General features: G+C 42.0%; 1 protein-coding gene across 6 annotated transcripts in view; it reads left to right on the top strand.

Moving 5' to 3' along the window:
• Positions 1-19,517, top strand: part of SORBS1 (sorbin and SH3 domain containing 1) — a 111,167-nt gene that overhangs the window by 57,270 nt on the left and 34,380 nt on the right. For 3 of the 6 annotated variants that reach the window (XM_063307588.1, XM_063307589.1, XM_063307585.1), the window contains exons 8-14: positions 1,896-2,034; positions 5,095-5,127; positions 7,650-7,813; positions 12,399-12,462; positions 17,416-17,463; positions 17,649-17,778; positions 18,660-18,774. In XM_063307588.1, the coding sequence (XP_063163658.1) occupies positions 1,896-2,034; positions 5,095-5,127; positions 7,650-7,813; positions 12,399-12,462; positions 17,416-17,463; positions 17,649-17,778; positions 18,660-18,774 (693 nt within the window). Of the gene's footprint in view, positions 1-1,895; positions 2,035-5,094; positions 5,128-7,649; positions 7,814-12,398; positions 12,463-13,201; positions 13,277-13,552; positions 13,616-17,415; positions 17,464-17,648; positions 17,779-18,659; positions 18,775-19,517 lie in introns of all 6 variants that reach the window. The other 3 variants (XM_063307587.1, XM_063307584.1, XM_063307586.1) reach the window with 2 other exon arrangements.

The following is a 19,517-nucleotide window of genomic DNA, read 5'->3' as shown; positions in this document are numbered from 1 at the left end:
GATGAGTTAGGGTTGGAGGGGCAACCTTACCATTGACTATGTGTTGGCAGCAGGCAGGTGGGTAGGTTTGGAGGACTCAGTGATGTGTTAGATTGGGGAAGTCCAGGGAAGATGTTTAGGTTAAAAAAAGACAAGGTGCGCCATCAAATCAGCATGCAGGTGTGAGTGATAAATGTCACCATGCCACTACCTGGAAAATTCTTACTGAGGATCCTGGTTGATGGGTACCTGTTACAGGTCTGTTTGTATGCTGGGGTGTCACCCAATCCCTGGAATGCCTCATGCTTTCTTCTAGGCACAATAGGTGAACCAGTCAATAGCATCTGGCAGTGCATTAAACATACCCCAGAGGGGTTTGGCATGCTTGAGCTTGACCTAGAGTCTACCATGCCAATATGGGGACTGAAGCTGCTCCTGCTCCTACTACTATAACTATTACCAGATGGTGCAGCCCCATCTTCCTTCCTTCAGTCTTGGACACTTTTGCAATCAGGTTTTCTGTCCATGGAAGGGTATTACCGCCGTAGATGCTGCTTCCCTTCATCCTTGAGTCACAGAGACTGGCAAGCAAGACTGAAACATAAGCATAGCACATTTGAACTAAAATGAGGTGGGGTGGGAAGTTGTCTGAAATCCAGAGATCCAGATAGAACCTTACCAGCAAGAGCATCAGCCTCCAGTCACAGGTTCCTTCAGCTTCTCCTCTCACGGTCTCTTCCTGGCAGCAGAGGCCAATCCAGAATGGCTCCTCACTCAGCCAGGGTTGTGCTCTCGCAGTGGCAACTCCTCCTGTCCCCCGACATTCTACCTCCTAGGTCACCTCACTGAATCTCAGGTAGCAGCAACTGCTGAACTGGTCAAGGTATAGATAATTTATTCTGGAGCAGCAGCAAAATACCAGAGAAGGTTCCAGTTGGGGATTATCTGGAAGAGTGCAGAACCCTTTAAACCAAGTTGCCTTTGGTTTTGTTTTTTTTTAAATCATATGGCATAGCAGCTTGGTGTTCATGCTGCTTTTTCTTGCTGGGAAATCCTTGTGAGGTCCAGCAGCCAGATGTGTAGACTATTTAGCCGTGACAAGTCACGTTGCCCGGGGTGCACCACAAGGAGGCTAGTCTACATTGCACTGTGTTGGGCTGAGAGAGAGGGACTGGCCCAAAGTCTGGCTTTCATGCCTAAGGCAGGACTAGAACTCACAGCCTCCTGGTTGCTAGCCCAGCACCTTAACCACTAGACCAAACTGGCTCTCTGTTGCCTTTGGTTCTTAGCTTGGAAGAAAACCTCCTGATGTTTTTGGTTTCAAGCTTGGGGAAGTTCAGAATGGCTATATGGGCTCAGAGCGATTTATGCTTGCAGCGTTATGTGCACTTCTCCACAACAAATGAAAAGATTCTGCCAGTTACTGTGGCTGACCAGGTTTTTATCAGTCCACAACCTGGAATGGGTCACCACCTTGTCTTTGTCCTGGCTGACTCTACATTCCTACTCCCTGACATAGTCCTGGTTTTACTAACATCCTGCTGGCTAATTGCTTGCAAATAGTAATGCCAAGCCTATTTTCCAGATCTTCTTTCTAAAGTAGACACAGCTCATCAAGGAATTGCATGAGGCTTGCATGTGCACAAACGACAGCTCATTCCTGCCACCAACTCCGTGTCCTATTCTTAGTAATCCTGTTCACTTTCCCTTTTTCTGGCCCAGAATGTAATTACTCATCTTTTTTTCTGTACTTGCACCAAGAAAGATGCTGTGTGAAAACAACTTCTTGTGCTGGTGGGCTCTGTTAAACTGTTCCGCTTGTTGCTTTCTATCTTCCTTTTTTTCATTGCCAAAATGGCTGCCAGGTATCCCCAGGCCTCTTATGCAGTGATGACATTCACACTTCTGTGTTTCAGGATACCTGCCCCCAGCCACATGAAGTCTCTAAGCCCAGGGGTGGCCCTGCTGCCTCAATGGCGATCAGCAAATCTTTGGGGGCATACCCTTCCACCACAATTGTCAACCCTACAATTGTCCTTTTGCAGCACAACCGAGGTAAAAATGAAAGCCGCTTTTCTTCTTCTGGTTCATATTTTGCTAGGATTATTAGGTGTGGGGGGGGGGGTGAATTGCCATCATGGATCTGGGCTGGGGCAATTGGGGAGAACTCCCTAGGGACATTTCCTAAGAGACAAACAAAACAACCAAGTAAAGGAGGAAAAAAAAGCAAAATGATCTAGATAAACATAAAAGGCAATCAAAATCTATGTGGGTCTGAAGTAAAACTTTATTCTGTAATAAGCCAAATGAGGTTTGACACAGTTCACATCAGTGGCTTTTTATAATACAACTATAAAAAAAAACTTCATAAAAGGATTGAGGAAAAAAAGTCAGAAATTGTAAACTTGTTTTCTGAGATTAGTCTAAAGTTACACCGACTTGCATCCCACTTAACTTTCATTGTTCATTCTGCTACATAATTGTTCTTATGTGCCATTATGCAGCAGTTGTTCTGTTACTTATTGAACAGTGAAAGATTTCTCACCAGTTGGTGAGAAATGTATTTATAGACAGAGGAAGAAGACATGAGAAGACTGAATAGGTGGATTGCCTTTAGGTTTCTGGGCCCACAAGCTGAAAAGGGCCTTCCTGCTTTAATGTCTATATTTAAAACTCTGAAAGCTGACATAGTATAAGAAGTAGGAAATTATTATGTGTTTATAGAGAAACCTGTGTGGTTTGTTTAGTGAGAAGGAGACATCCAAGAGAGTGTTGTGCTGTCCTACCCTCAGGGAAAGCCAGCAGTCGTAGGCCTGGTGTCTCTGCTAATTTAAACAGCAAGTTTATCTCCCGGTCTTTTCCTGCCTCTGCCCAGGACACAACTTCTGCCTTCTGCTTTTTGAAAGGACAGTTAACTTGGGTTTCTACTTTTTTACCCAATCCCTGCAACTTTCCTTTCATCTTATTTTTTTCCAATTACTTTAATCTTGTTGTTTGCCTCTTCCTTTTTACCGGCCACTCTTCTGATTTTTAAAGATCCTATAAGCCTGAAAAGGATATGAAGATAGATGCATAGACAGATAGGCAGACAGACACGCACACACACACACACACACACATAGATAGACATATACTTACATACATATATAAATATTCATTCTTCTGTGGAGCCCGTTCAACTAATTGTGGCCATCAAGAAGATAGCAAAATGTTTAATTCCATGGTGGAACTCAGAAGGAGTTGGAATCTGCATGCTAAAATGAGTAGGAACTCAGCTAGGGTAGATCTCAGCCCCACGTCTATAACTTGATATCTTTTTTTCATGATTAAGCAAGGCATTATTTTTAGAGGGAGAAGAAGGCTGCTCATTGACATTTGTTCTGTGCAGCCTGAACAAACAGCTGGGCTATGTTCCTCCCCAAAAATCATATGATGACCAGGATCATGGTATGACAGACCTCATAAACATAAGAAATGTGAAAATCTTCCTTTAACTTACTTCTATCTACCACTCCCTAGACAGAGGGAAAATGGAGGCTAAAAACCTTAAGTAAACCTTAAGTAACTACCCTAAAACTACTTTCATTCATTCCTCTGAAGAATGTTATGCTGCCTCTTAATCCATGTATCCTATTATTTGGCAGGCTTCCATCTGTACCAAAACAACAAAAACAAACCATGACTAGTCATTTAACTTTGTTCAGAAAGTGGATTATGGGGGATGCCTTCTTCTCCATATCTACAGTATGTTCAGGGGCATTCAGCTGTTTAAAGATGAAGTAAACCCCAAAATAAGGCCAAGTTATTCTACCAAAACTTCCATAAGATGCCTGATGGTCTATTTATAATAGTTTTCTTTAGCTATGACCAGGAGATCAGAGATGATTAGAACTTACCCCTTGTGATTTCACAAAGTTCTGTGAGAAAGACTGTTCTTCATATTTAAAGGTCTGCAGAGGGCAGTTCTCAGGCTTCTTCAGACTGTAACCTTTCTTCATTTGGGGAATGGTGATAGAGAATGTCCACTCTTGTGGGCTGGTTATGTCTGGTTATGACATTGCTGAAGCTCTGGATTTTAAAAAGTTTGGTTTTAGATCAGAAGGACTTATTTGGTGCTGTTGTGAATGCAATATCCATGTATGTGATATTGTTGCACACTTATCAAAGAATACACCAAACATTTACCAGTATTCCTTCTGGTCTGGTGAATCTTGACATAACCTGGCTTGTAAATAAGTCAGGATTGATATCCAGCTGATGTCTGACTCCCCTTCATGCCTCTTCTGAGCCATGCTAATACATCTTCCCCATTATACTTTTCTACTAAGATTCAGATCCTTCCCTGACTCTACATGGTTGCCCATCAGTAGAAGTGGGGAAGAATCTTGAGACACAGGTTCTTTCCTGAAGAATCACAAATAACATGATTCTGCCTTTCCTGAGTAGTAGGTGGGCACAGCTTGTTCTTGGATGCTTCCATCACAACAAGCCAGAATAAATCTTAATGATAATTCATGCCAAATGTTCCAGTTTGAGTCTTGCATCTGACTCTTAATTCAATATAGGTGCAGCTATACATTGCTCTGAATGTGCACCATATGGAATTCAGTAGTACTTCCTCTTGAATACACATATATGGAGCGCACTGTAAGGCAAGCCATTGTCACTCAGCCTTAGTCCCCTATCTGTCTGTGTAGACTGCCTGGTGTTCTCTCAGTGTTTTGGGCTTCAGTGCCCATCAGACAGACAGACAGCATTGTCAATGGCAAGTTATTGTTGGAGCTTCAAACAAGGATAATGTCTATGAAGCACTTGGAAAGATATGAGGATTTTTAGCTTTCTGATTTGGTGAAAAAATTTATGCATGTTAAATTATCTGAATCAACTATGTAAGCATGTTGCTTATTCATGATAATATGGGACCCTTGCTCAGCACTGCTGTTTAAAAGGCAAGGGAATCAAAATGTATTGGTTTTAATGGAATAGTATTGGTGGCAGGGGGTTTGAGCTCCTGAGATTTTGTTCAGCAGATTGTGGATGTCTATCAAAAATTGAGGGCACTTAGCATCTTGGTTTCAACCACGTATTTATCCCCCTCCCCTTTCTTTCTCACAGCGGAACAGCAAAAAAGGCTTAGTAGCCTTGCAGGTATGATGCCCCAAATACTGTTATTCTGTTTCCAGCTATTGTTGTTTCTGCTGCTGTATTCAGTCAAGGGAGAGACTGAATATAGTCTCTGTTTTATCTAATAGAGTATCATTAGTGAATCTGTAAAGGGAGAGCTGCAACTCAGGGGTAGAGAAATTGTACTTGGTTCAGTGACTGTGACACATTCGCTCTTCTCTAGAACTCCACAAGGCAGTCTTGGAAAAAGAAGAGACTGGGCCCATTACTTAAAAAGAGCTTGAAATATCCCTCATATATCAAAGCTACATACTTAGTCATTACCAGTTGTCCTATTTATTCATCTTCCTGCAGCCATTTTGGCCTCACACCAACTTCAGCCAATTTCTGGGAAGAGCTTTAAATTGGAGACAAGGAGTCTGCCCTAATTTCCATTCCTACAAGCATAACCCTGGTTTTTGTTGAGGACACTTCTAGGTAAAGGTAAAAATTCAAGTTGAGATTAACTCCTATTGACCACACACATTCATGTTGTTCTCTAGCACATCACGTAGAAGTAGTTTACTATTGCCCTTTTCTGTGATATTTTTGAATTCACAGTTAAGCCTATTGGCTATTTCCTAGTAGTCTCCCATTCAGGTACTGGCCAGCAGTGACTACTTTGCTTTTTTGAGATCAGCCAGTATTGGCTAGGTGCTGCCATCGACTCTGGCTTGGTGACTACATGGATGAATCCACATAACTTCCTTGTCAACAGTGTGGCAGGTGTTTACCATTGCCTTTATCTTCCAAGTTTTTTTTTTTTAACTTCCAACGGCTCTGGGATTTATTTATCTGGAATGCTTTAATTTGGATTCCTGCCTGAAGCAGGGGATCTGACTTTGTTACAAAATCCAGCTTTTTTGAACTGTGTTTCGCAGAACCCTCGGGTTCCATGAGAACTTAATGGGCTTCCTTGTGAGGCAAAGGGCCTAGATCTGCCCTGGAGGAGCCTGACACTATCCTCAATTCAAAATGATCTTTATCTGTATATATCAAGGCACCTAGAGCTGTGCTAGAACTTCCCAAGAGTAAACTCTGATTTTTACCATCCTAGTTTACATGTTCAAAACACTTTTTTTTCTTTTTTGTTACACTATTAGGCCAACAGCTCAGTAATCAAAATGATTTTGGTAGACTGCTTTTTCTAGGACTGTTGGAGCTGCATGGCAAAAAGCCACATGACTATGAAATGTCAGCAAAGTGTTCTCTTTGTTTATACAGGTAGTCCTCGACTTATGACCACAGTTGGGACCAGAATTTCCATCGTAAGTCATTGCGGTCATAAGTTGAGTGACCATGTGACTGAACCAATTTTATGACAATTTTTACAGCTGTTGTTAAGTGAATCATGGGGTGTTAAGCTAATCACTGTGGTTGTTAAGTGAATCCTGCTTCCCCAATGGCCATTTTTTGCTGGAAAACAGCAAAAAAGTTGCAAAAGGCAATCATGTGACTGTGGGACGCTGCAACCAGTCATAAATGCAAGCCAGTTGCCAAGTGCCCGAAATGTGATCATGCAACCACGGGGGCAGTAGTGTGACGTTTTGCGACACTTACTTTACAGGCCATGAAGCACCCATTCCAAAGCCATAGTAACTTTGGACCATCGTTAAACAGTCATAAGTCAAGGACTACCTGTATCTAATGATCATCTGGATTTTTGCAGCCCAGTTCTGGTAGCCCTGCCCTAGTTTTGGCAGGATGACTAGTCTGATACCTTTCTATATTAGCATCCAACATTTTCAAGTAATTGTTTGTTAAGAATATGAAGAATTTAATAATAAGATCACATTCAAATGCAGGTGGAATCAGTCTTTTTATTTACTTAAAATATTTGTAAGCTGTCATTGAGGAGAACTATTCCAGGATAATTTATAGAGGTTTGTTAGAATATTCAGCTAAGTAGCTCTAGGCTGGATTTGCTCATGGTACTCTGTGATGAATGCAGACTGTATTGCATGAAGTCTGACTGCACAAGTTTAATTTCTATTCAGAACTATAAGTTCTTGAGCTCACAATGCATGTTCTTAAGCATGAATATTTTGCTTTTTTCCAGTGCATGCTACACTACAATATCACAGTTGCTGAAACTTGATACATTTTGGATGAGTCAGCCTATGAGCCTTCTCCTTCTGAAATCTTTCAGGAGAATTTAACAGATGTGGAGCTTAACGGATGCTGCATTGTAATACCATACTACATTAGAGTAGCTACCTATGAATCCATTGCTAGGCCTATGTGGTGTTTTTTGATTTGAGAATCAATGAATAAAGTCCCAAACTTAAAAATAATCTATTCTGCTAAGTGGTTAGAATGCACTGTTAAATGAAACGTGGAAGAGATATTTTCTTTTTTAAAATTCCTTCTTTATTCAATCATATTGAAAATTATACTGTTTTAAAACAGTCGGATACTTCATTTGTATCTCACTGGGCTTCTGATTGTTAAATATTTTATAGCAATGGTGAAAGTCCATGTGACAAACCTGTTACTTTTGTTTACAGATCCACTGCCTGATCCACCAGTCACTGATAAAGTAGATGATATATCTGTTCGACAGAAGTTAAATCCAGGCAAGGAAGATGCAACAGAGGAACAGAAGAGAGTTGTTAATAATTCTCAGCATATGGCTGATGATTCTCTGGATCCCATAGGCATTCCACTAAGAGTAAGGAAATGTGAAATATTTTCCTGTTGCATCAATTCACTTCTGATTGTCTCTTTTTTTCACTATAGTCAAATTTCAGCATATAAATTGGTTTATTAGATTTAGTCATGATGTAAATCCGTTTAGTGTTTGTATACTTCTATGAACAATAAAGTAGCTACACGATGTAAAATATTCTGTCTTTAAAAAACTACCCTGCAGTTTCAAACCTTGGAATAGGAATAAAAGAAGGTAAGTTTCTCAAAATGTGTTTACACTTTTAATTCTGGCAGAAGAAATGTGCACGCAATTTCTTTTTGTAATCCATAGATTTTCTGATAGCGTCTCATAACATTCAAGAAAGATGCATTTCCCTTCTCCTTGACTGCTTTTGGAGATTATTCCTCTTTCTTATTAGGTCTCTGAGGGCAACAAGCTGCCTTCAGAAGGAAGACACAGAAATATAGCAACCTGCCTTTTAATTATGAGTCAGAGCATGTGCCCATTATTGTTGCTTGGTGTATCTCCAGGGCTTCTAAGAGTGCTTTCCCATAGCTTGGAGGTTCTAACACTCACAGCAGCATTAAATGGTGCAAAAGAGCCTCCAGTTTAAAAAAATAATTAGAATGCAAAATCTCACAGTTAAATCTTAACTAAATATCCTGTATAATGGAGAGCCAGCTTAGTGTAGTGATTAAGGCACTAGGCTAGAAACCGGGAGACCATGAGTTCTAGTCCTGCCTTAGGCACGAAGCCAACTGGCTGACTTTGGGCCAGTCACTCTTGCTTTGCCATAGGAAGCAGCCAGTGGAAAACCACCTCTGCAAATCTTGCCAAGAAAACTGCAGGGACTAGTCCAGGCAGTCACCAGGAGTCAGCACTGACTTGAAGGCACAGACACGCATGTGTAATATTTTTAATTTCATCATTTCTCGGTTGTGATATTTCTCTTCAGCATTTTTCAAGTGGGATTGCTTAGCCTCTATGAGGTAGAGCTCCAACAGGAAGTGTCAGAATGGGAACACAGTACCCACCACTTGAAGGCCAGTGCTTGGGTTTGATTTGTTTGGGTAAAGGCTTTGGGCAATCTCTTTCCCTCTCATACAACCTGCCTCCCAGAGCTGTTGTTGGGGGAAAATAGGAGGTATAATGCCTTGGGCTCCTATACAAAAGGCAGAATATAAGTCTAATAAATGAAATAGTCAGGTTTTTGCTAAGCAAATGTTACTGCACTTGCTTCTTTCATTTCAGAGTATGTCTCTGAGACAAGGTTCTCAGCATGATTGAGAACCATTAAGCTGCTGTTGAGTCAGCTGCTCCTGTAAGCCCTTCCCCTCTGATGGTTTGCTTAGATTGTATGCTTGGCAAGACAGACACAGCTCCTAAGCCAGAAAACAACAAACCCTCAGTCAATGATCCCTTGAGGTTCTTGCCAGACTCTGCATTTGGTGGCACCACTCTTTGGATAGGATGTAGTAGCACCACCCCAAGCACAGGGAACCTCAGCCCTTTGCAATCTATTCCCCCAGATCGCATCCCATTAAGATTGCCTGATGACTGACCTTTTTGCCTTGCCCAGATTTTGCACAGGGAACTAATTCTCCTGAGTCTCCTGGAAGACCATTCTCCATCTGGGACAGCATCTCCTTCTGGAGCCATTAGGCAGAGTCTAAGCTTGAATGATATCTCTGGAGGGGAAGATCCATCCTCCCTGGCAGATCAGCTGGATTAGTGAGCAAAGCTGCTAGATATGGCTGGAGTTCAGCCTTAGTTTGCTTTTTTAAAAAAACCCTCTCCTCTCTATGGCTTCCTTCCTCCTTTTCTTTACCTACAGAATAGAGACAGGAAAGGTATGGGGAAGATGTGCAGAAAATCCAGCAACCTCCTGTTTAGACTGAACTACCTAGTGCTGTGGCAATAACATCACCACCCACAAACCGTCAGAGCTCCTTGCAGCTTCTTCCTGGTTTCTTCCTGCTGCTTGGTTCCAAGCTGCAGATCAGCTGCATGGGGTGGCAAGCAGCAGCACTAAATGGGAGATGCCTCAGAGTCAGCCTGCTGGTGTTTCCAGTGCCCAGTGCAAAAGGCCTAGCAAAGGTGGGAGGCAGCACAAGGCCATGCTCACAATCTGCTGCCTCCACCCTCTCCTACAGGACAGGCTGGGAATTAGAGTACCAGGCACCTCCTGGTAGAAACAGAAGTGACAGACAACTGTATGGAAGCCAGCATGCTATGGAGAGGCAAGCTCTTGCTTCACTTTGCTGAATCTCTAAAAAAAACATGGAGCAAGGAGTAGGCAACTCCAGTGAGAATTGCCATATAAACTGACAGATATTTTATGCTCCTCCCAATGAGATCCTAGAATAATTAAAATTTCCCTTGATTGCCGTGCCTATATTTGCTCTCACATCCTCCCCTGCCCTTCCAGCAGATGGAGAAGGGGTTGAAATGACTCTTGCAACAAGAAGACAGAGATGGCTCTTCATAAGGTGTTCAAGGCCTCAGCAGCCATCTTTCATCTAGAAATCTCTTTGCTAGAACCACCTAGAGGTGGCCTGAAGGCATAGAAAATCTTCCTAAACAAGCAAAGGACAAGTTGAAGAACATTCCTTGTGCAGCTGCTACTGTGGCAGATTCTTCTCTAGATGTACTCCAGCTTGATGACACATGGCAGTTGTGTCAGAATTTAGGAAGAGTCTCGCTGGCAGCTGGGATGTGGTGCCTGACGTCTGTTCCATTTATGGGGAAAAGGCTCTTGATGTAGACTTGGATGAATCAAAGAGACAAACGCTTCTTTCTCTAACAAAAAAGGAAATAAAAGAAAAAGAAAAAAAACATGAGTATAAACTTAAAGTGCTGCATTCCTTTAGTTTAAATTGATGCATATCCAGATGGTTTCAAGGAAGCTCAAGATTTAGATAGCCTGTATCAGCATGTATTTTGTCAGCTTGAGAGCTAGACCAAGCTTTGAGGGCCATGCTCCAAGAGTGAATTGTGCCAAAGCCCATTTTGGAAGGTGGGTTTCAGGAAGTTTAAAGAGGTGAAATAGGCACCCATTTTGCTCCCTGAAATCCTCCACAAATATGAAGAAAGAGATCAGATTTTGGACCCCTGTCAAGGGTTCTAGAGGCCACAAACAGCATATTGATGAGCTACATGAAACCCCTCAACCCCTAGGGCTCACTTTTTGCACCCCTAGTCTAAATTGTACAAGTCCTTATGAAATCTATTTATCTTTCAACATCAGCCTCTAAATTTTCCAGAGGCTATAAGAAGTGCTTCTTGGTGTAATGCCAGGCCCAGACAGAAGTATACAGAGAATAATTGTAGAATGTTTCCCACATCTGGCCCCAAAAGTGCCATGGATATTTGCAGGTATGGAGGTTAGTGCTCAAAGAGATGTGTGGAATTTGTTTGGAGGCCAAGAATGATATTTGTAATATTGCCTTTCTCAAGACAGCTATCAAGGCATCAACATTTCTCAAGGTCATCAACCATCCATTGGAGATAAGTGTGACAGAGCCAGTGCCAAAGCAATAATACAATCTAGAAATTGGTCATTGTTATTTTGGTACCTAAAATTGATGTGAACACAAGAGCTATACAGTATTTAAAATAGCTCAACAAATAGAATTTGGACACTCTGAGTGGTCGTCTGTGAATTCACACAGTTTGCCCCACAAGGATGATTCACGTTGCTTTCAGATGCTTGGTGATCCTCCAAACTCAGTGGACCCCTGTCTTGCTAAGCTATATTCTCTGAAGATTTCAGACCCTGGAAGATTCCAACAGGTTATTGCCCAGACCTAGAACCCCACAAGTGTGAATTCACAGATGACCACTTGAAGATCTACAGTTACAGATAAGCAACCAGTTCTATGACAGCTGCACTAATTCACATTACCTTAATATCACGTACTTTTTGGTCCTAAATGTGTGATAACAATGCCTGTAGCACCTGTGTGACAATCCACTGGTTATTTTTACATTTGCTTTTCTGCTGTTACAGTATTAATTTGGTGGGCTAATCTGACATTGAACATGCAGTTTGACAATCCAGCTAAAAAGAACACAATCAATGCCAAAGACCACAAAGGCTGAAGATTTTGATTTAGATAAATCAGACGATGCAACGTTATTATAAAAGGTCAACAGACAGCTTGAGAAATAACAAGAAGTGAAGGGGATGGCATTTAATAAAGGGATTTGAAAGGCATTAGAACAATGATGAGGAACCTGTGGTACTCTTGAGGTACTCCTGGCTGTGTGATGGTCAGTGCTGTAGCAACATCTGGGGGACTGCAAGGTCTCCATGCTTGTATTAGAATTGCACTGGTACAACAGCACCACTAAAACTGGAATTCTAGGACTGAGTCTCCTTCCTGAAACTTCCTACATCCCATACATTTCTTGATTAATTTAACTAATCACTAGAATAGTTCAAAACAATCTACCCCAGAGTTGGAAAAATAGGCTTTTGCAAGTTTGCCCTGGGAGCATATGTTTAGAGAAATTATTAACATAAGGTAATAGATATAAGTTACCATAACTTTGAATGGGTGTTGAAATGTTTTCAAATACTGTGTTATCTTTCTTTTTCAATTAGAATACAGAGCGATCCAAGGACTGGTACAAGATCATGTTCAAACAAATCCACAGATTAACGAAAGGTATTATCTAATTTAAAACCTTGTATCTGTCTACTTACTGTTTCCTTTGGGATGGAACAGCCTAGTTTAGTGGGGAGAGCTGAAACGAAGCAGGGTTGGGACTCCAGGATGTGGCTTTAACCTGACAAATCTCCCCACCCCACCACCCACCACCCCACCCAAAAAACAGCTACTAGGCCTGAGACAGAATTCTCCATTGCTGTTAATAGAAGATTCTCTAACAGGCTCAGAACCATTTATGGCAAGGAGAAGCAGGATTCAGACTGGACTGGACAGACTATGCAGACTATCCTAACCCCATTCCTTGCCCTCAGGCGTGCATCGTACCATGTGCATTCACACCTATTCTTGGCCACCTTGCTAAGTGAGCACCAGACTGCCACACTCCACCAAAGAGAATTCTCTTCTCCTTTGGAAGCATTTCTAAAGCAAATCCTCTTTCACTAAATTGAATCAGAATGGATACCAAAACTGCAGGAGAATTCCTCTGCCCACCATTTAGCACCAAGGACTAGTTAATATGAGACAGGCCACCCTGGAATGTGGGAAAAGCACACAGAGCTGAGATGCTGCCCATGGCTGACCTGGATGTGCCGCATAAGACTAAATTATGCCTTTCTGAGGGATGGCATCCATTTTCAGCACTTGTGTATTAAGAGCTTCCTCTAATATATCCAACTCCATTTACAGTATATCTTTCCTCTCTCTTCTTTCCCTGGAATGTGCTCTTCCTGCACAGACCCTCCTGAAGAAAACCCTTATTGCCCTACCTACATATTCCCTGAGCTTCCTGCTATTCAGCCCAAAAGCAAAGGTACCATCAGCTTAGCAAGAATATGTCTTGTTCTGTGTTTGGCTAACCATAGTTTAATCTGTAATACTACAATGTGACTCATTAGAAATCGAATGCTATTCCGAATGCCTCCTTGTCTTTATGTATGGAGACCTGTTACTCTCTCCTGAGAGTAGTGGATGGTATTAGTAGCAAAGTGGGGCGCAAAACCATAATGGGATAGGAAATTGGGAAGCGATATAATTCCTCCACTTAAGCATGGCTGCTGTCCAACCCCACTGCTTTTCTCTGCTGCAGAACAAAATCCTTATTCTCCTACTTACCAGTTTCCTGTGTCTACTCCTAGCCCTAAATCTGAAGGTAATTTGTTAAGCTCAACTGACTTTTGCTTTTGTACAAATGCTTCTGCTTTCTTAATTTTCCAGCCAGAGCTTTTGTAGTTGCCAATACTCCTTTGCTGTCTCTTAATGTAGTTGCCAGCTGCCCTTTGCTCTCAGCTGCTTGATGGTGGAGTCTCTTTCTTAGCTTTGCCTCGCTCTTTCAGTTTTTTAATAGTCCCCTAATTAATGCTGTGGAGCTTGGATTTCTTTGGTTTTGTGTTGTCAGTTCAAGATAATTATCCAAATGTCTGAAATCACACAGCCCATGGAGACCAGTCCGTTAAGCAGGGGCACAACACAATAAGGACATACATTCCTACTAAATGGAATGAAAAATGTTGAATGCATGTCGGTCACTGGGTAAGAGCAGTGCAGCAGAGTGATGGTTGCAAGACCCAGCCTGTTTTGTGTGTCACCTCACATCTCCAGGGCAGTGTTCCCTACGGGAAATTGTGTACCCAAAACTCCAGTGCAGTACTCTCTATGAAATGGCATAGAATTGCATCCAATTTAGAAATGGGAAGCTTTCAGCCATGGCATTCCTATGGGCGGAGGTGAAGTTACAGTATGGTGTCTTGCACTAGAAGGTAATCCTTGGAAGATTTAAGCTACTTTGGATATTATTGGCTTAGTGAGTCATGGTGGGCCGCATTTTTAATCCAAGCAAGGTTTGGGTCAGGCATAACTTCTTTGCTGTATTGCAGAAGAGGTTCCCAGCCCAGCAGTTGAGAGGTTTGATATTGGATGGCTCAAAGGTGGTATTTTGGTACAATAGCCTGATTAATTCCTCCTTTTCCTACCTACTTTGATATTAGTGGCTTTGGTATCGGAATTGTTGTTTTGAGCTTTGATGAGTCATTGGGCCAAATGTGATGATAAAAGTACTTCGTCTGAAGATTGAATGGTGCAATGGTGGGGGGCAGAAGCTAGCAGAGGGTTGTACACCACCACTTATTTTTGTTCAGAGAAAGTGACGTGCCTAAGCAACTGGTTTCCCTTGTTTCATGACACAGTTTGCTTTAGGTAAGGTTTATAAGCTGCTGCCTAGCATTTTATTTCTTTATTTCTTTATTCCTTATTTAGCTGCTTAAAACTATTTGTATGCTACCCAGGCTCTAGATGGCTTACAGTTAAAAAAGCTTAAGAATTCCAAAGTCCTTTTAGCTCATACCCCAAACCAGAAATCTTCCGTATGCCTGTGTGTTTGGTTTGGTTTGCCTAAGCGAAGACGTTTGCATTTGTTGCTATTAAATTCATTTTCAATGTCATTTTCAACCCACTTCTTTAATCTGTCAAGATCATTTTGAATTTTGTTTCTGGCTTCTTAGTCTCTTAGCTGCCTATCCAGTTTTCTGATAAACTTTTCCCTATACCAAAGTATCATGTGGCATCTTACGTTACACCTCTCTCCAACGTGATGAGGAGCCATTGATGAGCATTCAGGCCAGCTAGGGATTAAACATGTATCCCACCCAACCAAACTTAAATAACTTGCTAATCAGAATGTCATGCGCGCTTTGTCAGGTGCTTTATAGCTTTTCCACATGGTACTTAAGAAGTTGTCTGATCCAGAAATGAAATAAAATTAATCTGACAACAACACATCCTGCACTGTTTCCAGAGTACCTAGGCATCAGTGGTTTCTTGACAGATTTGTGTAATAATCTTCCCAGGTAAAGGTATTGCATTATAAAAACACTGTCTAGTTACATAACCAGATGTGGTTATATGGCTAATCCTAGAATATCTGGAGAAGAAGCTCTCCTCTTTAAAGAACCCGTGATAACCAGCCCTTGCTTCACTGAATTCAGAAAGCAGGCGCAATCCTTGTCTGCCTCTCCTTATTTTATTTTCCCAGGAAAGGATTTCATTTCAGGTGACATCTATCCTGTGATAAGTTGGCTGTGTCCTTTGCTGTGATCCCTGGTGGAACTGTTTTTAATTCCTAAACATGTTACTATCCTTGCTTCAAGAAGCTTTTGCTTCTTGCACTCCTTGGCTTGTGTAAAGACAGGCGCCTCGTATGGCATGAGAGTATCAGATTGGGGTTCTGGCAATTGGCCCAGGTCCTTTGGCCATCTGGCAATGGTGAGCAGAGAGAATGGTGGTCTTTGCAGCAGCAGATGATTGGAGGACATGCTTTAACTTCCAGCTCCATGGGAACGGCTCACGCTCTGCAAATTGCTCCTTAGTCTGAACAGTTCAGTACCTGAGTGCAGATTGGGGGTCTGCAGATTTATTCCTTTCTTGGTTTTCCATCAGCCCTGTTGTGCAAAGTGTGTGTGTTCAAATGTGAGGCAGGATTGTTTTGCTAATTGTAGATCATCCTTTCTAAACTACTTTATTCTATGAGAAGTTTGCAAGAGCTTCAGATATCACTGAGGGATCATGAAGCGTTCTCCCCTAGGGATCTTTTGATACTTCACAGATGTGGAAGCTGATTAGTGAAAATGAAAATATTTAGAGCAATTGAATCATTGCAAGGTGGGAGGAGAGGAGGTGGAAGATTTTGGTTGTAGTTCTGGGTTATGAGATCATGGGACATATTTATTTGGAGAAGCAAAGGCATACGAAGGTAGCATTGTATTTTTGGTGTTCAGTACCTGTTTAAAAAGTTGGGATTGGAATAGCAACTTGCATTTTCCATCCCCAGGTACCCTTTTTGTTGTTAAGGAAGATTGCTGTGGCTCTGGGAAGGTAGATGTGGTAGATATGTGTGGTTTCTGTTAAAATAGTTTAGCATATGATTTGAATGAATAAAGCTGCAAACCTGTGTGTGTGTGTGTGTGTGTGTGCGCACACACATACACACACACTGTATATTACATAGGATTAGATTGTAATACTGATAAGACGGCCTGGTTCATATGCTATATAGGTAGTCCTTGACTTTTGACTGTTTGTTTAACAACAGTCTCAGGAAAAGTACTTTACAGTCTGTACTCTCACGACCATCACACCATCCCCATGGTCACGTGATTACAATTTGGGCACTTGGCAACCGGCTTGCATTTACGACCGGTTGCAGCATCCTCCTGCAGTCGTGTGATCACGATTTGCAACTTTTTTTGCCAGTTCCCATCCATCAGGGAAGCTGGATTCTCTTAACAACTGCAGTGATTTGCTTAACAACCCATGATTCGCTTAACAACTGTCATAAAAGTGGTCATAAAAATCGGTTCCAGTCGCATGGTGTCTCAACTTATGACCACAGTGACTTACGACAGAAATTCTGGTCCCAATTGTGATTGTAAGTTGAGGACTACCTGTAATGCAGTTTAATGCAGTAGCTGAAGACGTTGGGTTTGATTTGCTGTTATTTAAAAAGCACATCACTATAGTTTATTCAAAATCATGGCTTAATATTACATGTAAACCAGACCTTATGCAGTTGCCCCACTGAGGCCTTCATATATCTTCTCTGCTTATAGAAAGATAAAACCCAGCTCGTAGCCTCCCCTTTACACATTCACTCCAAGGAGTTTCAAATGCATATTTACTAGGACCAAGCTTGGTGATATTCACAGATACTAACGGGGGTGACGTGAAACCTGTGTGGGCATATGAATGCTGACTGCATTTAATTCTGGGAGTTGTGAACTTACCCATACATTCCTTGCAATGTACTGATGGCTGCTTTTGCATAGAAAGTGCCGTGTGTTCCTTATTAACGACGCCACTGGAAGTGACACCAGAATTTGCACTTGGAATCATAGGGTGGCAGCAAGAAAAGGCATATGATGGAATATCTAAAATGATAGCAAATTCTGTTTTTTCCAGATGAGGATTCTGATTCATATTTTCCACAGGACTCCTTCGGCAAAGAATGTAAGTATTTGAACATTGAAATGGATTCTATGAGTGCTAAGAGTAATAGATGGTGTGAAAGAGAAAGATACACGATGTGCTAAGTGAATCTTATGCCAGCTGAAAAAGCATTATACAACCTTAGTGTTTGGAATACTGGTGCCTTTGTTCTCCTGTAAAACTTACCTGACTTTGTCCATTTGCAGCAAGAGCACAAACTTCAGTGCCCCGTTCCAAGAGTGAGAATGATACTATTAGCACAGACAAGATAATGAAGAGATCTGCCACCTTGCCACTGCCAGCTCGTTCCTCATCTCTTAAGTCGGACTCTGAGAGGTAATCTCAGATAAGAACAGTTGGAGTAGCTCAGTGTGATACAACCAAATTGAAAACTAAGTTTCCCTGCATTTATCATTCTCAAAGTAATCTATAGGAAGCACATACGTTTTAAATGGAATTTGTATCCAAGTAGGCGTGTTTAGGGTTCATCTTGTGTTCCGGATGCTAAGGCACAGAATTACCAGACAATTCTACACATCCTCGTGCTGTTGCCTCCATCTCATCCCCAGCCCATTGCTGGGGTAGCCTAGGATGATCTTTGGTTATTTCATTGTGGAAATGGTGTTACCCTCCTTCTGGCCCAAGACTTTTCATGTGGAAAATCCAGGGTGCCTTGGGGATGCAGTGAAGGAGGGCAGTCTGTTCAGCGGGAGTTTAAATAAGTGGTGTCTCAAACCTGGTTGGCTAAAAATTGGGAATAGGTCAACTGAGGTTCCAGAGTTTGCCAATTGCTTGGGCGGGCGGATGTTTCCACGTGAACAGCAGGAGCATTTATTTGAACAGAGACTTGTTTACTTTTTGTAACAAAAGACAATACAAACCTGTAGAACAAATAAAAAGAGACCTGTTAAGCCCCACCGGGTTCCTCAGCAGAAGGCATCTACGTGAAGCAGGGTTTGTCACAGAGAATGCAGGTGAGAATGGAAAAGAAGTTACAAATTAAGACATGTTAACAGTTTGCTTTGTGGTTTTGTAGCATTTGTAATAAGCAGAACTATGGTTTGGAGAATTAGTGAAAAAAAAATTCAATCCACACACAAATGAAATGGGATGGATCTTCCTCTCTTTTACTTTTAAGATTCTGAAGAAAATGCTCATTGCTGTGATATGAGCAGTTGTGCTTTATTCTTCTTTTCTTTCCTTTTTTTCTTTTAAAGGAATGATTGGGAGCCTCCAGACAAAAAAGTGCACACAAGGAAGTGCCGGGCTGAACCTAAAAGCATTTATGAATATCGTCCAGGGATGTCCTCGGTTCTGGACAATGAAACATTGGTAATGTTAATTTGATTTTTTTTTTATGTGCATGTTTTCCATTGTGCCCCTTGGGTTTTGTTCCTGTCTGAAATAGTATCTCTTGAAAACCTGCTGAGCAACTGGCCAAGAGGTCGAGGCTCTGGAGCTGAGAGGCATAACTTGCGGTATGTGTGATGTTCTCCCCCCTGAAGCCTTGGGAACAACCAAGAAGCCCAATTCCTATGTTGGGGCAGAATTGGGGCAGTAGATTGAGGGGCAGATAAATCCTTGATGGGCCTTCATGGGACTGCTTTTCTCTGCTTGCCATGCCACGGCACCCAACTTCCTCTTCTGCATGGGGAGTAAGATGGCACTGCTCTACTCCATCCCTCACTGAGCCACTACCACATCACAACTGGCAGGGGAAGGAAAGAAGAAGGGGGAGAGGCAGGTGATGTCCCATGTGCACGCAGGCAGGCAGGCAGGCAGGCAAGCAGGAACCAGCTCCCAACCCCCCCCCCCCCCGTTGTTCTCTCTCAGGTTCGCTACTGGGGGGAAGGCTCTTTGGGAGGAAGAAAAGTACTCCTTGTGCTACAGATAATTATCTGTAATCGTCATCATCATTATCATTCACATAATGAAAATAATGCTGTTTCTCCATTTCCCTGTGAATAAACAGAAAGGGAAGAGGCTTTCTCTCCTCTGTGTCAACTTTTTTCCTACAGGATCCCAGTCAGCAAGGAAATAGACTATCCAATTTTTCCTTAGTGGAGGGAAGGGAA

Source organism: Candoia aspera, chromosome 6, assembly GCF_035149785.1.
Source record: "Candoia aspera isolate rCanAsp1 chromosome 6, rCanAsp1.hap2, whole genome shotgun sequence".
NCBI classification, from domain to species: domain Eukaryota; kingdom Metazoa; phylum Chordata; class Lepidosauria; order Squamata; family Boidae; genus Candoia; species Candoia aspera.
Note: the sequence above shows the minus strand (reverse complement) of the source record. Positions and strands in the feature narration are given on the sequence as shown.